Genomic DNA, 18,627 nt, shown 5'->3' with positions numbered 1-18,627 from the left:
GACCACTTTCACATTTCTTTATCTTGGGTGATAAAAGTTTTATTTTAACACACAAACTGCACAGCTATGAGGAAATGAGATTTTAATTTTTAAACTTCAGTCAAATGACATCGGTATCAAACGGAGGGAATATGGGAGATATTCACAGGCTATATGATGACATGAGCTACACATTTGCAAATACCTCATCAATGTGGTGACTGGTTGTTGGATGTTCTCAATTTGTTTTTTTCTTCTTCGCTCAAACACGGTAAATATAAAGCATCATGCTTACCTAAGAGTTTATGTCTTCATCTTTATTCCAATCAAATGAGACTTCTGATGATGCATGAAGCATACATCATTTGAAACTCTGCGGCACGGTAAAGCTTGCAAATCTGGTGCAAAGTTTAGGAGGAGCCTGTCACAGCTGACATTTTGCGGAAGGATGGGGTACACTGTTCTCACTGACATTCTCCCTTTGTGGTCAATTTAGAGTCTCATGAACCTACCCCAATCTGGATGTCTTGTACATTCGGAGGAAGCCAGCAAAAACCTATTCAGACATAAGGAGATAATCCAAAGTCTGCAACGAGAGAACAAGGATTAAAATTGGATCGACCATTTTTACATTATATTACATTACATTTTACATTAAATTACATAACTGTCTTTTAGTGTTTAGACATTGAAATTATATTACAAGGTGTCGGTAATAATACAAATATGTTCAAAGCATATCATCAAAGTGCAGTAAAGCTTAAAAAATACAGATCAAATTGCAGAATGATGAAACAGCGCTGCAGCAGCAGAGGGGTTTGGTTTTCACCCCTGTTTCTTTGTTTATTGTGTTTTTTTTAGTTTGTAAGCAAGATAACAAAAAACAACTGAATGGATTTCCGTGAAACATGAAGCAAGGACTGTTGATGGGTCCGGGTACAATAACACTTTAGTGCAAATATGAATGGGGGAACAGTTCATCATAAAGGAAAAATATATAGATTTGGTCCAGACTGTTGTAATTAAGGGGAATTTTGAGCCTTGGCGGAGGTATGTGCTTACAAAGTGCAATTCTATTTATAAACCAAAGACTGTGGGTTCGATGCTCTAATTAAATTTAAATTACTTTCATACCTCACTCAACGACAGCCAGCAGAATCTTGAGCGGAGGTGTATTTTTCTTGACGTGAGCCTTCAGCATTTTAGTGGTTTATCTTGATCAAGAAAATGTGGTTGTTTCCTTTGACTCCACGTCTTTTTACTGGCAATTTTTTTTTTCAAAGCTGCACAGTTTCCGACAGTGAACTGCAGCACCTATTTTCCTATAGGTCCTGACAGAAAAACAGAAACCCAGTAAAAGGTTAGTAAATGTACCAAAATAGCTCAACAGATGTTTTTATCACAAAAGATGATAATATTTCCGCAAAAACGTTATAATGTTGAATAGGCCACTGCTAGCCCAGATGATGATTGTACATTTTGTCAGTTTTAATGTTACCATAAAAAATAAAGTGCATCTTAAAGAAGTAGACATGGCTGATTATTTATTTCATATGAACGCCTATATAATGTTTTACAGAAAAGTCAAAGTGTTGTTTGCACAATTGAATTACTGACTGATTATTCGGTTTCTAACAAATGAGAAAGCAACATTTTTATTTCTCCTCCATTGTTAAACATTAAAACTATCAAAATGTAGCATCATAGGAATCTGCCCAAGAGTGACAAAAATATTGTTTTATGAGATATCAATATCAAACTCATATTCCAGTTGTTTTACAGAAACATCTGTGTCCTACAAAACAGGAAAGCCCAAATAAGGGCTAGTCCATATCTTTATCTCTATTTCTGTCTATCTACTGTATATCTCTATCTGTCTGACTCCATCTCTGTCTCTATATCTATTTCTATCTCTACCTGTATTTGAAGGAAAGACTGAGAGATAATACTGAAAAGCTAGTCCCTGAAATTTATATAAACAACAAATAATCAGTATTTATATTTAGCAGAATTCAGTCATATTTCTTCAAACCGCCCTGCATAGTACATTATTTTATAGTTATCACATTTGTGTCCATAAAAGGTACAGTACGTAAAGTACTATAAGCAAGACGTTATAATACATACATCATACATCTAATTTTGGTTGTTGCCTTATAAGTGGTCTCACTCCTATTTGTTACAACAAAACCTAAATGTTTCCAGTTGAGTTACAGTTGTCCTATTGTGATCGTAAATGCAAACCGTTTTCTTACGTCAGACAAAAGGGGATGATTTTTCTCTCTCGTATTTCCTCCCTCTCTCAGTCTCTCTGGTGACTCAGAGTAAACTCACAGCAGCACTTCTCGTTACAGAAGCATCAAATATGGTTCTGATCAAACTTCTTATTTTCACTTTGACTTTTTCTCAACTTATTGTTGATCTGGACGCTATAAAATGCCCAAAAGGTAAAGTATGACTTTTGTACTACCGTTTCCTACTCATTCTTGAAAAATGTTGTAGAAAAAAAACAAACTAAATTTGACCTTTCAAGATATTTTCTCTTTTTATGCAACGTGCTGTTTTGTGCTACTCTTATTAAAGTCCATTATTTCTCATGATATTGTGAAATAATCAAGGTCAAAAAGTAAAAAGCAGTAGCAGTGAAGAATGTGACGTCTGCCGCGATGGAACTTTCAATTCTGGAGAAACTGAGTCTCTTCGGTGCAATCCATGTACAAAGTGTAGACAAAGTGAGTGTTGAACGTTTGTTTGATATATGTTAAAAAATATGTCTATTTTAGAATTAATAATGAATCTGTTTACAGAGCCAAACATTTTTAAACCTTTGTGAGCTACGTTTCCTATCTAAACTTCAATTCCCAAATTAACAAGTTGACTTTATAAACTCAACCTGGATTTAATCCATAGATTTTTTGTTTTTCGTTACGTTTTCTATTGTTGTAGATTGGGGAAGCTCTATGAAACAGGAATGCACGAAAGAGACAGACACCAAATGTGAGTGCCGTGCAGAGTTTGTCGCCTGGGACTCCAGCTCTTCCCATTGCTATTGTGCCATTGGATTTGGACTAATAGATGGAGGTACGTAGAGGGGTCACACAATACTCTTTGGGATGTTCAAAAAAATCATCTTTTTAAAAATAATAACAAAAGATCTTTCTTTTTCCATGTCAGTATGTTCCAAATGCAAACACGGTCATTTCAGCAATAAAAACAACTCACCATGTCGAGAGTGGAAAAAGTAGGTCCCCTGTAACCGCTTAATTTTTATTAATGTAATATAAACAAAGTTATCTGTTATTTACAGTTTTATATTTTATCCTTCATCCAAGATGTGAGTCAGGGGTAAAAACTGATGGAAACGGGACCTCAGATGTCACCTGTAATGAGCGGAGGATCAACACTACATCCTACACCACACGCACACCAACCAAGCAGCCACGTGAGGGGGCCCATACTCAGAACATGCTCGCAACCACCATGAACACCACCACCACCACCACAGCTCCTCCAGGACCCAAAGTCACCCCCAAGCCAAAAAGAAAAATAGAGCCTTCCCCCGACTCAAGCACAGGCCACCACATAGGTGAAACGTTTGTTGGCATCTCTTTAAGACGCAACCTCGGATTGATAAATAACATTAACCCAAAGTAACTTGTAACTTTGTACTCATCTCGTTCAGGTATGGTCCTCATCCTACTTGGAATCGTTGGACTGCTTCTTCTCACTGCTGTGACTTGCAAGCTGCACAACGCCCCTTGTGTGCAGAGAAAACCAGGGCCAAGTATGTCACTGGATTTAGAGTAAACTGACTGTGCATTTCAAGTACCAGTGCAACACTGATTTCGGTTTCTAGATTATGATTAAATGAGGAGATTTATGCTAAATATGAAGCCATGCAGCCAGCAGCCAAAGTTTGAATGCCCTTTGGTTTTCTTTAACATTAGTACCATTAGCTGTTCAGTTGAGTTGAAACAAGTTAGCGTGATAACGTCTCATTGATTGTCAGCCCCTAAACTGAGACACATCTATATACTGCACTAATTGTACAGATTATACTAATGAGATATTACATATTGGTTGATATATTTAGGAGGTGCTGGTATACATATTTTAATATCATTGGGCCATACTACTAGCATACTAGATGTTTCCCCCTAGTTTGGGCTAAAGTAGCAAGTGCTGGCCGTAGTGTCAACTTTAGCAAACAGGCATAAAAGTTTGATAATCTCATGCAATTATTTTCAAGAATTTGGATAAGCATATCTCATTTCAATATGAACATTGAACTCATTGCGCAGGCTACAGTGATTATTATTAGGTCATTATTATACAGCCCAAACCCATTGTTTCTATACCTATGTGTTTTTCTTCACAAAAAGGTTGGTTCTTAGATAACCAGCTTATGTGCCTCCCCATTTTAACTTAAGATCCTTCGATGTTTGTTTTCAGCAAATGACTCATTGTGTCGGAGGCCGGTTGAGGAGAGTGGCGACAGCAGCCCGTCCACCTCTCTCAAGCTGATTCCCGGGGAGCCGTGAGGTGAAACTCTTCTTGAAGGGAACTTGTCGACTTAAAATGTGAATTTCTGGATCTTATGACCATCACATGAATAACTTAATTCACGTATTCCTCATATTGTTGGGTTTAACATGTGGGAACCTGTATTGTATCCTTGGTCAATATTTGACTGATAATAGAGTATCCACTGAGTTACCTGGAAATCCTTAATAGAAAAGTACACACAGTGATTCCACACAACTGTGTTAAGTTACTGATGAGGTACCCTCATTTGTTATATGGAGACAATGAAATCAAATACATTATACACAAGGGAATTGAGTATATAGAGTTTTAACTTTACTCAAAATACAGTTTTACTTCAAATTGATCACAGGTAGAGTCATGTGATATGTCTGTAACTGTTTTCAACCAGGTTTAAAAAAAGAAGCTCTGATATTGTTTATTTTGCTGCTTTTTTTTTTTTTTAAGCCTAATGACCTTTTATAATGTGATGTGGGTAAATGAGACAATTTTCTAAGAATTATAAAGTGTGATCAGTATTGTTGTAGTAATGAGCACTGAGCCAAACTGTTTTTGAACTGCTAAAGAGCCTTAGAAAAACATTTTACTTCATTCATTCAGTCTTTGTGTTTCTATGCATGTCATGTTTTGTTTATCAGTTCTGTTCCACTGGTATCATATCTGTTAAGCTGAAAACAGTCATGGCAAAAACATGCTTTCAGTTGGGTTGGGGGAGTTCCCCTTTTGGTGATTAATGTGCCTTTTTTTCCCACTGAGAAATACTTCCTGTCACGTCTTCATTTCAACCTTTGGAGAGACTGACCCGGAGGGCTTTTGTGTTGTTCATAACTCACTGGAGACTCCCCCAAATCACTTTAATATGAAAGCATGTCCTCATTATTGCCATTTGTTTGTGTTGTGATAAGAAATTAGATATACAAGCCTTCAAATAACAGCATGTACTCGATATATAGTCCTAAGATGCCAGTAGGATCCACACTTCAGCCAACTTATGGTGTTGCAACACACTTCAAGGAAAATAATTGAACTGACATTTCTTATTTTAAAAACTGTAGCATTCAACATTCATGCCCTCAAATTGAATAAAAGTTCCAAGACAAAACATGTGAAGATACTCTTGCAGTTAACACCCGTACTGGTAAAAGTACAGTTTCATTTTATTAAAAAAAAGTAGTGTCGAATGTGAAAAATGCTCCTTTGTACAGAAATTATATTTTCATTTCTCATAAAATAATGCATCGGTGCGATGTAAGCAGCAGTTTAATGTTATAACTGGACAAGGTGGAGTCTCAGGAGATGGTCTGGTCATCAAGAGATCCAAGGGCTCCTAACCCTGACTCCTCCAAAGAGTATCTCAAAGACACTGACCCCTTCCTGGTCCTAATGCTGCATGTGTCTCCATGGTATGAATGTGCATGTGAATGGATGAATAGGAGACAATTTGTGAAGCTAAGTGGTTGAGAAATTATAAAATATAAATACAGGCGATGTAGCGAAGTTAGCAGCCTATAGGGTTAAGGCCCCTTCAATGTTCATGTGGTGAATGTGAGAAAATTATAAAGAAAGTTGGATCTAAAATTTTTGTTTTCAGTTTATTAACTTTTCTATTTGAATTAAACAAGTTTAAAGAGAAGAAATCAAATATTTTTGAAAGTAGCTGGGACCTCTTTGCTGCTCGACATCTGAAACTTTTAGACTCAAGGGACCTCCGACACAGCTTTCACAATTCAATCTAATGATCTCATTTGGGTAATTTTGTAAGTCAATAATCTACTTTTAGTGTTAGTACTTACAGCTATCAAATATATGTTGTAGAGCTAAAGCTACACTATTTCCTTCAGAAATGTAGTGGTGCAGATGTTTGAAGTGTCATAAAATGGAAGAACAAGTACCTCAGAAACTGCACTTAAATACAATATAGTAATTGTGCTTTATTTTCTACATGACAGATTTTTGTTCTCGGTTTTCAAAGTGCACTTATTTCCCTCAGAATGTAAATGAGGATTTTTCCAAATGAACTGGGACCATGTATAACTATTGCATTTGAGTAAGAGATTGGTTTCAGAGTACATGCCAGAAACAGTCCAACACTTTCAAGTAAATGTCAGTGACGGAGGAAGTCAGCGTGTGGTTTTACAAAAAAACAACCTGTGCTTGAACAGGATACTTTCCATGTGGGTTTTGTTCAAGTAGCTGCCTCGTTGAATATGACGACTTAACTCATTCATGTACAACAATCAACCAACAGACTTGAATATTTAACTTTATACATTTTAAACTAGCGTTTTTAGATTAATATTACTTGTATTATTTATTTAACTAACTGCTATTGATTAAATACATTTGTTATAGTGACTCTAGGCAACAGCCTCCCCCTCCAGACAATCATTATTACACATCACAAATGGAAACATTATTCTCAGAAATACCTCATGCAGCGAGAGGTACCAGTGTGTTAAGCATTTGAGAGACAACACATTTAGTTAAATAGACAAAAACAAAATCAAGAAACAAAGCTTTCAAAATAGACCGTGAGATAACTACTTGGTTAAGAACCGCCCTCGAGAGTCAGCCGTCAGACTGGAACAACCAGTGTTAGCCACTGGGATTAACTACTTTACTGCCTCTTCAGCAATCTCACCGGAAGTTCCACCAATAATCCTGTGCAGTACGGCTCCAGGGATTAAGGTGGATAAGTCCTTCTCTCTTGGAGTTCTTTTGTCTTCATGCAATCCAGAACTTTGCATCTTTGCAGTTGATTGTGTAGAGATCGGTCTATTAGATTGTATGTTTTAATAGAGTAGAGCTGTCTGATTAAGCAAAAAACAAGGCATCAAAGTGAATAACACAACATTTTACTTTTATTGGGCACCGTCCAAACTCGGTGGCTACATTGAGCACAATGCAACTCAACCACCAACAATGAGAGCGTGGATCCATGAGCCTCACACTGATGGAGAACAGACAATCCGCTTTATGTGGCAGCGAGGTCTAATAAGCTCACTTGGTTCCCGCCCCTGACATCACTTGAGGCAACCTCTACTAAGCCATGAAAGGCTTTGAGCAATTTTTTTCACATATACACTTGTACTCTCTAAGACCTTTAAACACAGGGTTACGTACAAAACTAAACTTTAGCCAGAAAAGTACACGAGGAGATATAGGCGACACCGTATTTCCCATGTTTGCTCTGTGACTGATTTACAATGAGAGATACATCTTCAGCGTTGGAGTTCAGGCGATGCATTCACAGTCATCAGATGTCATAACCTTTAGTACTACAGCGCATGTGTTTTCCTCACACTGTCACCGCAATGCCCACAGTGTATCTGGGGGTGGTGCTTCTGCAGAACAGCTTTAAAGGGAAAACCAATGTCCCTTCATCTCAGAATTATGCATACACACCGTCACTGATTACCTTAGTGCGTCTGTGGTGATGTCACGCCATGAGAAAAACTGCTTTCATGGGACCATGTGATTGTGTGACTCACAGGAGAAGTCCGTGACTCCACTCTCGGTGGTGCAGCATGTGGTCCCCATGGGGGAGAATCCCACCCATACTCATGATTTAATGGTTCTACGTTCTCAGGGTGGAGCCCACAGCAGATGGACAAGGATCTGCAACTTATGATTGATTTTTATTATTGATTATTCTGTGTCTTATTCTAACATAATTCAATTAATTGTGTGTTGTCCATACAACCATTAAAGTAACATAAACCCTCAAATACATGTGTGGTATCATTGCACAGCAGAAATTACTCATTGATCAATTTTGACTAGTCATTTTCTTACTACTACTGAACAGTGTTTTTATTTTTTTTCATTTATAAGGAAACCCCCAACCAGACCCCGTTGCAGCAAATGTCAACAAACCAAGTCCCACTACACACACAGCAATTTCACAATAAAACTTATTAACAAATCATCAGGCATTAGTCCCCCAGCACCATTAACTACACAATATCCACTATTGGGGGTCTAAATTCAACATTGGGCGAACAAAAAAGCAAAGCCGTGTTTTGTCATCCTTCACATAATTACACTTTAATATCGGGTCAATAGTAAACTCACATAAAGTGTGAAAATTCCCACCAAATATTCCAGTGGTTTTGGGGAATATTGCTCAAAATTTGCTGAAACGATTCATGTAATGGCTGGAACAAAATTACATTTTACGAAATGATGAATGATTCAAATTCACCCAAAAAATATATATATATATAAATTGTTTTATTCCCATGTATTTTGTAAAACATTTAGAAACCTTTTTAATTTAGGTGGTATAGAGATAAATTATTATGATTATTATGATTATTATTAATATGTGTGTTGTTTATTTTGGGAGTCTCAGTGGTAAACTTAATGAATGAATCTAAATGATTCAATACCACCGAGGATGATTGTGTGATCTTTACCAAGGTCTTTTGTTCCATTCCCACAATTAAGTCTGTTTTATAGTAACACTCCATGTTTATTTGGACTAAGTCAGAGAAAGCCAGCAAGAGTTATGAGAATGATATAGATGATGTACATTGTTGAACTTGAACAGTCACTGCAGTGCTCACGGTTTCCAGGTGATCGGTGGTCTTTCACTTCCTCAACGAGCTTTATGTGTCAGCAAGTCAGCCACACTCCCGTCTCTCACTGACGTCAGCAATCCACAGTCAAGATAAAACCCTGAAGACATGAGCCACACACTGGTCATGATGGTTTCTCTGAAGTGTTCGGTTGCATTTATATATGTGCTGAGTATTTGGACTATGGGATATGCTGGGAGCTGTGGTGAGCAACAGACTCCGAACGACGGTCTGTGCTGTGACAAGTGTCCTCCAGGTAAAGCATACGATTAAATAATTACAAATCTGTTGAGTTGCTTGATCAAATTTTTAGTGAATATTGTCCATGTTCTTGTGAGTGACTGCTTTTATTTTTTGTTTTGAAGGTGAATATATGAAGGAGTTCTGCAATGCGGATACTAAAACTGTGTGTAGCCCCTGTCCTGAGGGCTACTACTCTGATCACTTCAACCTCTTTGACAGATGTGAGAAATGCCAGTCATGCCCTCATGGTAAGACCGAAGATATTGATAAGATATTTAATTTATATGTGAAAAAAAATGTCATCTTGATCTCATGATTTCCAAAAATACACCTGTCAGTGATAATATGTTTAACACAGTGGATAAATGAGGGATCTTCTGAATAAGGGAAAGTCCTGTGGTTAGAATTCTTGTCTGTCCACAGAATATGATGAGAAATGTACACCAACCACAAATGCTAAATGTTCGTGTCGCTCGGGTTTCCTGTGCTCCAGCAACGAGTGTTTGACTTGTGAGGAAAACAAGTGTGTTGCAGGGGAGATAGTGAACAGAACAGGTAAGAGTGGATGTGTTCTGCACTAAAAGAAACACATTGTTCTGCTGTTTGTGATAGTTTCAAAATTGTTGGTTGCTGAAAATAATAGTCCAGATTGACAATTATAAGAGTCAACCAAGCTCATTGGCATTGATAAATATTCCATTTAAAAATGTAAATGTGTTAACCTACCTTCCTACCTGAAAAAAGTGTGAATGGCAAAACTGTACTGTAAAGCTCTTTGGCTGTCATCAAAACTAGAAAAGTGCTATATAAATACAAACCATTTACAATCTACCTATCAATCTACCTACCTACTTAACTAACCATCTACCCACTTTTCATTCTTAAAATCTTTCTCTCTTTCGTTGCAGACATTCCCCAAAGTGGACAGTTGATTAAGTATACCTACAGTTGTGAGGCTGCATGTACTGCTCATGCCTATTTCGACGTGAAAGAGCAAACCTGCAAGCAAAGGACACAGTGAGACCCATTCACCTTGCTCAGATATTGATTTTCCCTAAAGTAGAGAGGTATATCAACAGAGACCTTAACTATTTATGGTCAACAGGTGCAGTGCATTTGGACTCGCTGAACTATTTCCAGGAAACAAAACCCACGACTCAGTTTGTGATATTTGTGGTATGTGATCAGAACAGTTTTATTTACTGACAGTTGTCGATGACATAACATTGCTGCAACAATCATGTGCTATGCTGTACACTAATAATTGTAATGATATCACTGAAGTGAACTGACTTGACACGTGATTTGATGCTTCAGCACGGATGCACTGCAAAGGAGGAGACTCCAGCAATACGATTCTTGGCATTGGCTTCCTGCTGCTCTCTGTCTGCTTCCTGGCTATTCTGTCTGCTGTCTGTGTAAAGAATCTGAGGAAGTATAGAGCAAGTAAGTAAAAGCTTTAATAGAAAAAATCCATATCATATAACAACCCAACTATAACAACATATGTGGATTTCTGTTGCTAAAACACAGGTGTGGCTGAAGAGACTAGCTATCATAATGAATTTAGAGATCAGCAAAAGTTGTGAAAGGAGCTAATTGGTTAAGGAAGATAAACTGTTTTTCACATGTAGAGAATGTGAGTGCAGCAATCACAACTTCATAATGACTTTGTATTTAGAGACATAGACACATTTTTATAGCATTATTTAATCCAATTCTTTACACTCTTTGGTTTAAAAAATAAAATGAAAAGATGTAATGTCTAATTCTTAATAAACGTTATTTGCTCTATATTATTATATTACAGTATAAATGATTATAAAAGTATATAAGATGAGACAATTATGATCAACTTATTGTACACACTACATACAGATTTAGGCTTTATTCATACAGTGCATTTGAAAAGAGCAGCACTTGAAAAGATGTCAAGATGAAATGGAACAATCAAAGAAGAAATTTGTTAAAGTGTGACATGTCCACAGTGGGTCCTTAATGAGAGAGTGGATTTCTAAACCCTTTGTACTTTTCTCTCTGCCTCAGAAAACTATCCTGTGTTAGGTCTCAGCACTGCAGACTTCCCCCTGCCGAAAGAGGAGTGTGGACTCCAGCTCAGTATTTCCGATGAATGCAAGGAGTGCAGCCATTTGGACGAACTCCATCAGGGAAAAGTCCCCATTCTTTGTACTTAAGGAGAAGGTGACCAGACTGGTTGGCTCCATCTAAAGATTTTGATTATAAATAGAATATAATAGTGTAATTAGATATAAAGAACAGGCAAACCTGTGAAGGTTATAGGTGCTTTATTTGATCTCCAAACCAAGAGGATATAGCTGGACAGGAAGCTGAAGGATAGCTGGACAGGAAGCTGAAGGATAGGTTCACTGGTTCCTTCCCTATTAGCAGTGCTCTTTAGGAGATAGCAACAACTTCCTGGAATAGTTTACCTGAGGACTGTTTTAAAAATCAGTTTTAATTTTCTTCTACAAATAGGTTTTACTTATATGTTCTCCGCCTAGTCATTTTATTTGTTGTTATTGATTTTAAACATTGATATATAGTACTTGCTTTGTAATGATATAGTATTTTGCTTGGTGTCTTTGATGGTTTGTTTTCTTGCTTTTAATCGTCCTCTTTGCAAAGTATTTTGTCACAGCTGTTTTTGAAAGGTTCTATGTATATAAAGATACTATTTTTATTATTATAAGCATGTTTGTGTTTGTGCTTTTCTACAGTGTTAAAATACAGGACAGGTTAACTATATACATTATTGTAACACAAATACACACACACACACACACACACACACACACACAAACGTACACAACAGTTTGGTCTCCATGACTTCAGAGGACATTAAATTGACTTAAATAGATTTCCCTGGAGATGTTATGTAATAACAATTGCTACTTGCCTCGACCCAAACCTTAATGTAAACCTTTAACTTATTCCAAACTTAACCTTAAACATGCCTTCACCTTTAAATGTCATGATGTATTGTACGGTATAGGGTCTTGTTTTTCAGGCTTCCAAGCGGAAGATGCTCTCATACTTATTTTTTGGTACATTGTCAAACTATTTCTTCTGACTGACCCTCGTATATTTGTATACAGAGGAAAATAATGTTTGTGTTTTGAGAGACACAGTACTCAGTTTGAAAAATCGGTGTTTACACGTGTCGAGTCAAGCTGCTCTAATAACCAAACAATTACCAAACAGAAAACTAAACACACAGACACACACATCACTGACATTTACGTACAAATTATTCTCTTCTAACACGATAAAGAAAATATAAATTTTCTGTATATATATTTGATGTTTTTACAGAAATTGTTATTGTCTCCAGTATAATCCATATATCTTGTAGCACCATAAATAAAACATTTTTTTCTAACCCTAACCCTATCCCTAACCCTTCTCTATATATGTATACGGCAGAATATATACATATCATATTTCTATATATTATATATATAAATATTGTATTTGTATATTTTATATATATAACATATACAAATACAAAATCTATATTTATCATATAATCTTATAAATATAAGATGTGTATATATAAACACATATTTATTGATTTTTTCACAAAGATGTTCACAGATATTTTTGTTGTCATCATTATGATCCCCTCAGCTGATGTGTGAGCCCCGCTCTGCCTGTGGGGGTCGCTGTGGGGCCCGTGTTGACAGATCATATGACAGCCGCTGTCCGGGTCCCACTTCCCTTCCCCGCTGGAAAACGCCACATCTGACAGGGAGGGAGGCTCACACTCGGTCGCGGGGAAACGTGAACACCGCCGTCAAGATGCTGGCTCTCGTGAACCGGCTGCTGGACTGGTTCAAGTCCCTGTTCTGGAAGGAGGAGATGGAGCTGACGCTGGTCGGCCTCCAGTACTCGGGGAAAACAACATTCGTAAACGTGATCGCTGTAAGTCCTCAGCCGCTGTTAGCCACCGCGCTAGGGCAGTGCTAACACCAATCTCGCTAATATCGGGGGTTAACAGCTGGGGAGTTGTGTTTGTGCCCACTCGCAGTGTCCTGGTCCGGAAGTCATGTAACGTGACGTTGCTGTGCTGTGGTCCCAGCATCCAGCGAAGCACCTGTGTCAACAAGGCACCTGGGCTAACTGGTTTGATGCTAGCTGCTGCCCGTGTGTTGTGATGGTTTAGCGAGCTGATCTCAAGCAGCAGCAGGTTGACACTGAGGCCCACACGACTCCAAAATGTCACGAGAGAGCCGAGCTCGCGCTGCCTGTTTCCACGTCTGCCAACATGAAACCACTGAAAACCGGTTGATCTTTGTGCAGCTGCAGAACACGTGAGCTGTCTCCTCACCTCAGATGCTATCAGGGATAAGGTGGCAGAGTGTGCTTCCTACAGACAGTCCGTGGTGTCCTCCCGTGACATTTCTCAAAACCGGTGTTTCTGGTGGAGCAATGTGCATTAGCCAATCACTGCACAGCCACTGTAACGTGTTTTAGCAGCATATTGTGAAAAGGCAACAACACTTCCTGTTGTGATCGGAGGCAGTTTGTGGTGGTGATGCCTCTCGCAGTGATTGGCACACATCACTTTGAATCCACCGTGAATTTGACTGGTTGCGTGGGTTTTAATGTTATGTGTTTCCCCGGTGCAGAGCAACTTGGCGTTCTTCAGCTAAAAGCAATCTGTATTATGGTGTGCTCCGGATCTGCGGGGAATTTTCATTACTCATCACTTGACTAGAAACTCATGTGACCAATGCAAAACAATCCTTCAATCCTAATAGTCATAGCTGATTGACCTTCAAAGTGTTTTGCCAAAGTCTACGCAGAAGGAATCATGCTATATCAGGAGAAAGAACGTATTGGCGGCTGACTGGCATTTCAAAGGGGACAAGAGCCAAACACTTTTTAAGATCTTTCCTCTGTCGAACGCCTGCGATTGTGTCAGTCTGCTGATGCTCCTGTATCTCCTCTTGTTTTAGTCTTTTTGGTTAAGTGCGTTTGAGAGTCTACAAAAACATTTAAAAACCATATTTTATATTTATTTTGATGCCACTAGTATCATCCTGTATCTCTTTTAGAGTTAAAACCATTGTGTTAAAAGATTAATCACATAAGCTATGTTTTTTATATAAAACAAGCAGTCATTGGTTTTAGCTTCTCATTTTTTATGCGTCTGTGTGTAATATCATAGTTTGGTCATTGAGTGTTGGTCATTTAAATATGTCACGTTGGTTTCTAAGAAATTGTAACTGGGAACTCCCACTATTTCCACAATTCTGATAGATAAAGGAAAACGTGAAAGGATGAAAAATAAGCAGCAGACCAAAAATGATGATCGTTAGTTTCAGCTCTGATCTGCACTGATAAAGTAGTCAGATTAAATCTCAGAGGAACCCAGGCATGTGTTAAAAGTCTAGGTGTCTGAGGAGGAAGTTGTGTTCGGGGGTTGGAACAAAACTCTGATCCTTCCTTCATGTGGAAGAGATAAGAAAAAAAAAAAATGTTTTGTCAGCGAGCGAGAACTGTTAGTGGGGGAGCTTCCTCTTTCCCAAGTCATGAGACCGCTGCACTTATTTTCTTTGAGCCCCGTCAGGTGACTCCAGCCAGTCATGTGCTGTGAAGTGTGTGCACAACAGACTGTGCACGCTCTCTGGTTTACAGAGGAGGGCAGGGAGAGGGAGTGGAAACGGCTTTTGAGTTTAAAGGGGAAAGCTGCTGATTCTCTGTGTTGAAGTGTTTCTTTTCCGTCCACTTCACTTTTCAGCAATTAACACAGAGAGAAGCTGTGGAGATAAAGTTTTATTACTTGAATCTTTTTGTAATTTAAAATAAAATGATGCATTTAGTGTTTTCTCCTCTTCACAGTTTTGAGAATGTGCTTGTACATAATCTAGATTTTCAGTTTTCAGAAGTCATACTCTTGTGTCATAATTATCTTATGTCTACAATTCTTCCCCAATATTGTAGTTTAAATGCTTTTATGATAACATGAATAATAATAACATGCTTTTAATGACTGAGTATTCTTTAAAATTTTAAGATAGTTGTGTGACCCTGCTGTATCTTTCACAAACTGTTTTATCATCGATCGTTTTTTAATTGGCAGGAAAACACCAAATATTATCAGTCAATTTCCAAGGAAGAAGCCATTAGAATGTTGGACCAGATCCAGATCAAGTTGCGAATGCAGGATTTAGCTTTTGACTTTCTTAAATTTTTTCGAGATAGTGTGTTTTTCAATTGTTTGGGGGGGTTTCTTCTTCTACCTTTCTCTTCATGGATCTTGAACATGTTGAGGGGTTCGATATGTATGAGTGTGTACAATTTGGTGCAGATCCGAATAAAAGTCTGGATCTAGTGAATTTAAATGTGGTTTCCTAAGAGGACTGTTGGGCTTTGGCTGAGGTCTGAGCTCTACTGAGTGGTATTTAGTTAGTATTTAGTTTTTTTTACTAACTCAATATTTGGAGAACATTACATCTGTGTTTGCTGCAGTGGCTTTCTGTAACTTTGGACCAGTTAATTTATTGTAAACATGTTTCTATCATCAGTAATGAAAATAACTCAAACATGTCATTTCTTTCAGTCGGGGCATTTCAGTGAAGACATGATCCCTACAGTCGGGTTCAACATGAGGAAGGTCTCCAAAGGAAACGTCACCATCAAGGTTCAGTTTAAATTTGTTATGCTGTTAAGTGACCAGCAGAATGATTTCCAAAAATAGGAAACATTTGCAATGTTACTGACACTTTGAAACAGGAATGTCATGTGATGCTGTGCCCTTAATTCTGTAGATTTGGGATATAGGAGGGCAGCCGAGGTTCAGGAGCATGTGGGAGCGCTACTGTCGGGGGGTTAATGCGATTGTGTGAGTATCCAAGTTCTGGCTTTCCGATAATTAAAGTGTGATTTAAATTGCAGAGAAGAGAAGTTGGTGTTGAACTTCACTATTAATATATATGCAAACTCTCTGTTTTAATGTTGCTGATTTGTAGGTACATGGTCGATGCAGCAGATCGAGAAAAGGTGGAGGCGTCTACAAACGAACTTCATAATTTACTAGACAAACCTCAGTTGCAAGGAATTCCTGTAAGTTTTTCCCTGAAACCACTTTTTACAAAATCTCCGTGATATCTGTTCTGCAAAACTCTGCGTGGGTTCTGTCTGTGATTACTTGCGCCAGTTGCAAATTTCACTTGCGATCTGCCCTTAGATTCTGGTACTCGGCAACAAAAGGGATCTTCCCACTGCACTAGATGAAAAGCAGCTCATTGAGATAATGTAAGTAACAGAAATGATTCAAAGTCCTGAACTCAATTGTTCTGATCACAGCTGAATGTAGATTTGTCCTTTCTTTCTGTAGATTGCTTCTGTTATGATTACTTCAAATTGTCCTAAGAAGAAGAATTGAATATTTCAATATTATTCAAGTATTTTGCTTCGTATACATTGCAACTTCCTACTTTTAATTCCACATGAGTTCAACATACCTGTATGATGATGACAGCAAAAGTGGATCTGGCTCCCTCTGCTGTCAAGTGGAAACATGGGTTTAGAATTGTGTTGAGCTCTTGCCAGGAAGCTTCAGATGAATAACACTGATGATCATTCTTGCTGCATAGGCTTCATATTTATTTGTTCGTGCATCTTTTTCTCCTCATAGGAATCTGGCAGCTATTCAGGACAGAGAGATATGTTGCTACTCCATTTCCTGCAAAGAGAAAGACAACATTGGTAAGTTGAAATAAATGACTGCTGTGTCATTTCCACTGGATTAAGGGGGATTTTATCCTTTTCACTCAAAATAAATTCTGAAAAGTTTGTATCCATGTTTTCTAATTTGTACGCTTCTTCCTCGCCGGGCTCATTGCAGCATATTTTGGTACATTATCCCTACCTTTCAATCAGTGTTATAATGTTCCCTTTGGTGAGCCTGGGTTTCCTAAGTTATGTCACACACATGCTTGCTGGTGTTAATATTTATCCTTGTGCTCTTGCTCAAGAAAACAAATCATGGACTCACTCACAAAAAAACTGCTCCAAATGGATACTTTGAAGGAAATCAAACAATATATCAAATGTGTTAGTCCATTAATAATGCAGCAATTTACTTTAGCATTTACTTAGGAATGTGTTTTGCATTAATTCATTAATTTATATGAAAACTTGGTTCTATCGCATCACTTTGCCTGGGGCGTCATTAACAGTAGTTCAATTGGGTTCTTTGTAGATAAATCTGTACGAGAGTTATATGTTATTATACTGTATGTCAAGTTAAAAATACCTAAACAGATTCTGAAACCCTGCGTGTTTTTTATTTATTTCAGATATCACGCTTCAGTGGCTCATCCAGCACTCAAAATCCCGGAGGAGCTGAGAATGCACATGTTTTTTTCTTCTTCTTTTTTTGGCCAGCTGTGTTCGCCATGTTACTGTCATGCCACACCGCATCACTCTGTGATGATGTACAGTTGTATCTTCGGGTCACAGGTCACATGCTGCACTGTTCTGCTTGTGTCATTCAATGTCTTTTCTCACCTTGTGATTCTTTCACAAGACCTGACAATGCACTACTACTATGAAAATCTGGAACCAAATTTAAGGAATGTAATTGGCATTATACGTATTGTGAAAGCTGTAATTTAACTCTGAGTAAGAGCCTAGTTTCTCATCTACATTTTACCATTCAGGCATTACTTGACTGATCATACCCAGAGGTTTACAACACTAATCTTGGGTGTAGAACAACACTGTGTTGAAGGATTTAATCTGTCAAACAGGCCTCACAGAAATGTTCCTCCACGGTTAGATAATCATGTCAAGAGAAGGCTGACGTGGACAAGCAGGTGTTCCCATTTCTATCATATTCTACCCCTAGAACAGTTGTTCTTAGCTTGATCAGGTTTCCCTCTTTCAAACACATGTCTGTTATTTTAGAAAACTGTGCATTTGCGCACATCAGTTTGAGCAGGTCTGTACAAATATCAAGCTAATATGATTTTTACTGATGTGAGTGGTGCGTGTATGAAAATATGATTCTATTTAAAGACTGAATGTACTCAAAGTAAAGCTGTATGGGGTTGTGTGGTAGTATTGGGCCTCTCTTTGCAAGCAGCTTCAGTGGAACGATGTGTGCTGCCCTGATGCTCACAGAGTGGCAGAATATAAAGTGCCTTGTGCAATGTCTCCCACCTCTGGAGCAGAGCGGCATGCTGGGTAGAGGGAAAATACACCACTTCAATACATTCAAGAAATATAAAGGCATGCTTTTTAATTTAAA

General features: G+C 38.0%; 3 protein-coding genes across 4 annotated transcripts; all 3 read left to right on the top strand.

Annotated features, from left to right (window-relative positions):
• Positions 1-2,303: 2,303 nt before the first annotated feature.
• On the top strand, positions 2,304-6,090 carry si:ch73-361p23.3 (tumor necrosis factor receptor superfamily member 4). Its single transcript, XM_062403746.1, has 7 exons — positions 2,304-2,426; positions 2,598-2,711; positions 2,926-3,060; positions 3,154-3,220; positions 3,312-3,565; positions 3,662-3,763; positions 4,432-6,090. Exons 1-7 carry the CDS (start codon positions 2,345-2,347, stop codon positions 4,518-4,520), a joined length of 843 nt encoding a protein of 280 aa, XP_062259730.1. The 5' UTR covers positions 2,304-2,344; the 3' UTR covers positions 4,521-6,090.
• A 3,145-nt stretch (positions 6,091-9,235) lies between these two features.
• tnfrsf18 (tumor necrosis factor receptor superfamily, member 18) lies at positions 9,236-12,064 on the top strand. 2 transcript variants are annotated; one of them, XM_062403710.1, is made up of 7 exons: positions 9,236-9,360; positions 9,470-9,595; positions 9,771-9,902; positions 10,256-10,364; positions 10,453-10,523; positions 10,665-10,793; positions 11,394-12,064. In XM_062403710.1, exons 1-7 carry the CDS (start codon positions 9,288-9,290, stop codon positions 11,540-11,542), a joined length of 789 nt encoding a protein of 262 aa, XP_062259694.1. In that variant the 5' UTR covers positions 9,236-9,287; the 3' UTR covers positions 11,543-12,064. The 2 variants fall into 2 exon arrangements, with proteins under 2 accessions (XP_062259694.1, XP_062259702.1); XM_062403718.1 differs by lacking the exon at positions 10,665-10,793.
• Positions 12,065-13,064: 1,000 nt separating this feature from the next.
• On the top strand, positions 13,065-18,627 carry arl8ba (ADP-ribosylation factor-like 8Ba). Its single transcript, XM_062403732.1, has 7 exons — positions 13,065-13,289; positions 15,934-16,014; positions 16,142-16,215; positions 16,343-16,436; positions 16,561-16,628; positions 17,011-17,081; positions 17,675-18,627. Exons 1-7 carry the CDS (start codon positions 13,167-13,169, stop codon positions 17,722-17,724), a joined length of 561 nt encoding a protein of 186 aa, XP_062259716.1. The 5' UTR covers positions 13,065-13,166; the 3' UTR covers positions 17,725-18,627.

This window comes from Platichthys flesus, chromosome 2 (assembly GCF_949316205.1).
Source record: "Platichthys flesus chromosome 2, fPlaFle2.1, whole genome shotgun sequence".
NCBI classification, from domain to species: Eukaryota; Metazoa; Chordata; class Actinopteri; order Pleuronectiformes; family Pleuronectidae; genus Platichthys; species Platichthys flesus.
The sequence above is the reverse complement of the archived record's forward strand: the minus strand, read 5'-3'. Positions and strand labels throughout refer to the sequence as shown.